This window comes from Hemicordylus capensis, chromosome 4, assembly GCF_027244095.1.
Source record: "Hemicordylus capensis ecotype Gifberg chromosome 4, rHemCap1.1.pri, whole genome shotgun sequence".
In the NCBI taxonomy this organism is placed as follows: Eukaryota; Metazoa; Chordata; class Lepidosauria; order Squamata; family Cordylidae; genus Hemicordylus; species Hemicordylus capensis.
Genome location: NC_069660.1, coordinates 61668235 through 61673286, shown reverse-complemented (window position 1 = coordinate 61673286; position 5052 = coordinate 61668235). Strand labels below are relative to the sequence as shown.

Below are 5052 nucleotides of genomic sequence, written 5' to 3'. Positions count from 1 at the left end.
CAATAAAGCCTGAACGAAAACCAAGTTAAGATAAAGCACTTGGATTTGAGTTGTTTTACTCCTATTTACCTCAGTGGAAACAAATGGGCTTTAAAAAGCCCCCAAATCAACATCGATGCATTACTTGTTTGTGTGTCCTAGTCTGATCCATTGTTCCATTCCCTAATAGTCCCATAGGAAGATAATTCTTTCTAATCTTTAACTTAGGGCTGTTGTAGAAATTTGAAAGCGATCTGTTATTTTCTCAGTCCTTGTTTCATCCTTCTAGTGTAACCTGCAGAACAATGACTTGTACTTTCCTTCGCACCCACAACGCGCACAGTGAGAGGCATGTGAAACTTGCACACTTTACCATGTGAGTTGTCACTTGCACGTTCACCAGAAATCTAAAAAGAGATTTCTGAGATAAGTTCAGCATTTCTGTTGGCACTCCTCACAAAACTAATCTTGTTGTTCTTTGGTAAGGTAAAGGTAAATTGTGCCGGCGAGTTGGTTCTGACTCCTGGCGACCACAGAGCCCTGTGGTTTTCTTTGGTAGAATACAGGAGGGGTTTACCATTGCCTTCTCCGTGCAGTATGAGATGATGCCTTTCAGCATCTTCCTATATCACTGCTGCCCAATATAGAAGTTCCCCATAGTCTGGAAAACATACCAGTGGGGATTCAAACAGGCAACCTCATGCTTGCTAGTCAAGTCATTCCCCACTGCGCCATTATGTTCTTTGGAGTTTTACCTTATTTTGGAATGGGGTATAACAAAGTGTTTTTCAGTTAAGCCCTGAGACATATGAGGTAAGGATAAAGATATGGCTTCTGAGCATATGCAGAGTGTTTTTCCCACATGGAATAAATAAACGCATGTATTGATTGATTGATTGATTGATTTATCTATCAGATTTGTACATCACCCCAAACGTTCATCTCTGGTTGGATGACATAACTCATCATCACATGCCTAGGATTAAACAATGGACATCCAGGTGAAAAAGCTTGACTTTCAGGCAGAGAAATTCAAGGAACTTTTCTCTTTGGAAGTTCTTGCCTACAACCATTTCATTTCAGGTGCTATCTAACCTTTTGAAGTCGACGTTGATAGCAAACCTACAAGAGTGACACATGATTTATGCAGAATCATGATTTAGGACAGCCTAGGGATTTATTTATTTTTTTACCCCTTGATACATTTTTCACACTCCAGCAAAAATGTGAAGCAAATGGTTCTGTTTCCCTGAAGTTATGCAAAAATCTCCATTTTTCATATTTGTTCAGGCTCTTCCCTCCCTCCTCCCCCGCTTTTTTTTATCACCAGAGAAGACATCTCCATCCACTTTGATCCAAACTGGATTTCAGACATAATCATTAAAGTTTTCAGTTCTTATAAGATCTAATTATGCTCCTACTTTCACACATTTTTAGCATCAGCTGCAACCCTATCACCAATCTGTCTTTGAAAAGCTGCCAAGCTGATGTCAAATGGAAATGGTTATCAACCAGCATGAAATGAAAGCAGTCTCCTGTGCAGATATTCTTGTCAGTCGTTGGCAGTGTAACTGGGAAGAACACATCGAGGGACATGAGTGGAAAGCTTATGCCGTTTATGCAAGGGAAGCAGCTACAAAGTGATTCCATCACACTGAGTCTATATAACATCCTACAGAGGCAGAAACATTTTAATCTAGAATATTAAGGCCATAACAAACTCAAATGGGTGGAAAAAGGCTGACAGAGGCGAGAAAGCAATCACCCATTTTTAACAGTGAAAAAGTTATTCAATGGAACAAGTGTCCCAAGGAGCTGATTGCAATATCTGTCAGTTGGAGCTTGCCTGTGTCTCCTATTTTCAAGCAGGGATTTCCAAAACTAGAGTGTAATCCTAGTCAACCCCCTGCCCCAACCCAAAAGGAAAGGATAAGATCGGCAATGATTCTTGGTGGTGATAATCCAATCAATGGGCTTAGTGGATGACAGCTAAATGACAATGTGCTACTGAACACCAGCTGCTAGAAAGACAAGAACTAGAAAGGGCTATTGCTTTCACCCCTGTCTTATAGATGCTTCCCTCATACACGCTGGGAAATTTTTATGTAGATTAACTAAAGGTTTATTCAGCAACAACTCCATTTTCTCCTTCTCCTTTCCCTCCCTTTTCCTCTCCGCCTGCTCCCCCACACTCTCTGCAGGATCCCCCTTGGGACAAATGTCCAAACAAACAGCAAAAGATTACTGAATGGAATACAACACCACCTCACTAGGAAGTTCTAGGAAATACCATATTTACCTAAATCCAAGACAGGGAGCCGGGTCTCACGATCCGTGAGACCCAGTTTGGTGGGGTGAGCGGGGAAGAAGCCCTGGGCGGCTGGATCGGCCACCCACACGATTGCTGGCTCCGTGATGGAGCTGGCGGGGGCTGGGGAACTCGGGGGCCACGTGGCCCCCGGAAGCCCCAGTATGCCCTGTGCAGGTGTGCAGGGCATACTGGGGAGACCCCTGGAGTCAGGAGGCGGCTTTACGCCTCCCCTCCAGGGTTCTGCTCATGAGTAGGCACAGCGCAAAGCCGTACCGCAGCTACTCACGGTTTGGGAAACCAGGTTTGCAGAGCGCTTGCTTCACAAACCTGGTTTTGGAGCAGGGGTTCTTGAGCAGGTTACCCACTCTAGAACCACCAGGCTTGCAGCCGAGCCCGGTGGTTCTGACGATTGGGAAAAGATTTTCCCCGATCGTGGGAATAGCCCCTAGGTTTTTTTCCTACAATCTTTAATGTTAGGTGTGTGTGTGTCTGTGTCTGTCTCTGTGTGTCTGTGTCCTACATTCAGAGTCTACTTCTGTTTGTGTAAATATAGATATTTGGTTTTGACTATTGTGTGAAAAAGATGAATCGCAGGATTGGATTCCCGGTCTGATCAAGCAGAGCTGCTCTTATATCTAAACAATGGAATATGTGAAAATCTGGATGATGCAAGAAGTAACACTAAAAGATTCCAGATGGAACTAGAGTTCTGAGTTCTATTTCAGATTCTACTTGACAGTCTTTTTGAAATGTGTGTGATAGTTACCTTTTTGCAGAATTATTCACTTTCCAACCAGCTTCCTACTTAGGAGGAAATCTATTTTAAAAAATTTAACTAGACACCTTCTAAAATTTTATTAGGTGGTGGTGATATTGCATCCTAAAAACAGAAAATTCTTATTATTATCTGTAATGCTACAGGAAAATGGTATTTAGATCCCTAATGATAAATGGTATTATTTTTGCTAGTTGCAAGACCAGTGCTCCGTCTCCTAGGAATAGGACTTAGGCAGCTGGCTGTACATAATGAGACCACTGAATAATGATCAAAACAACATAACACCACAAGTACTGGCTAATATCTGCTAATGCTTGCTGTTTGCAAAAGGACTGTTTTGTCCCTTTTAGAGTTGAGTACCTTAAGCAACTTTCCAGTGTGTTTTTTGCACAGGGAGAAACTAGAGCGACCACAACCTTAAAGAAAAACCTCGTTTTGTTTTCCCCAAATCCCCTGGAAAAGGCACTTGATGCCCTTTCATCTCATCACTTCTCATCACTCTTGCCTTGCAGAACAGACAGACCCAGCAACCTTCTTCTTAGCAGGGCGGAGGGCACACTTCTACAATGAAAATCTGGTTCATCTTGAATACACTTGGCTTTATTTCACTGGACATGATAGGAATCCCAGGGAACCTAGCCATCCTCTATGTCTTCATCAAAGCCATCTGCCAGCAAAACACCACACCCAGCGAAATCATCCTGGGCAAACTTGCCCTTGCCAACCTGCTGGTGATCCTGACGCGAGGAGTCCCCCTCACCCTCCAAATACTTGGAATCTACACCATGTACAATGGTTTGAGCTGTGGCATCACCCTCTATATTTACTGTGTGAGCAGAGCCATGAGCATCTTCTTGACATCCATGCTGGGCTGCTTCCAGTGTATCTTAATCACCCCATGTCCTCCGAAGTGCTTGCGGCTGAGGCACAGCATTCTCAAGCAACTCCCTTCCATCATGATTGCCCTCTGGTGCTTCAACCTTCTGGTTTGCTGTACCCGTTTGCTTTACTCTGTGCCTCATGCCGGTACCAACTGCACCAAGGAAGAGATCACAGTCGTGTATGACTTGTGCTGTGTGGTGTTCCCCAGTTACCTTTTATACTTTGGAAATGGACTGGTGTTTGTCACCCGAGACATTTTCTTCCTTGGACTGATGACTCTCTCTAGTGGATACCTCCTCTTTGTTTTTCATCAGCATGGGAAACTGATGAAACGCTTGCCCATGCTCCAAATGAAGCAGACAGAAATCCGAGCTACAATATCAGTAATGGGTTTGCTGATTATGTACCTTATTAGCTTTGGGCTGGACCATGTTTTCTGGATGGTCAACCTTTGTGTGGCTCCAGTCTCGCAGCAGTTTGCAGATGCACGCATGTTTTTTGACTCCTGCTACTCAGCCATAAGTCCATTACTGATAATCCTAACAAACAGGAAAATTCAAGCTGGCTTAAAGTGTGCCATGAAGAGCTAGGGTTGAGCCAACCATTCCCATTCCATTCCTTTATTGTTCCATAGGTTATCTCTGTCCTGCATTCCACTCTTTCTGAATTCCAGTTCAGGAGCCCTTACCAAAATTGGAGCATTCACATGTGCATAGGTATAATCAAGTGGGGGAGGAGAGGGACAAATGTCCCTGGTCCACCAGTCTATGGGGACCACTGATGTCCTGCCCCCCCCCACCCCTGTGCTCTGCTTCTTTGGGTGCTGCCACCCCTCCCACCTCCCCCTCCTGGTGCCGCCACCAGGCATAGGGACTGTCTTTCTCTGCTGCCCCTGCTGGCTGTCTGGTTTTCTGCCTGCCGCTGCCAACCTGCCTCCTAGGCCAGCCACAATGTGATATAATATTGTTCTAGTGCCAGCTTGGACCAGCATGGTGGCATCATTAGACCGAGACATGATGTGGCCCAGCAAAGGGCAGCAGCCAGTTGATGTAAGTGGCGGATGGGTGGTGGCAGGAGCAGTGACGGGGGCCGCTGCAAATCC

The 5052-nt window shown here is 44.8% G+C and overlaps 1 protein-coding gene across 1 annotated transcript; it reads left to right on the top strand.

The window, feature by feature from the left end:
* Nucleotides 1–3682: 3682 nt before the first annotated feature.
* On the top strand, nt 3683–4540 carry LOC128323130 (olfactory receptor class A-like protein 1). Its single transcript, XM_053245855.1, has one exon. It carries the CDS (start codon nt 3683–3685, stop codon nt 4538–4540), a length of 858 nt encoding a protein of 285 aa, XP_053101830.1.
* Nucleotides 4541–5052: the final 512 nt, after the last annotated feature.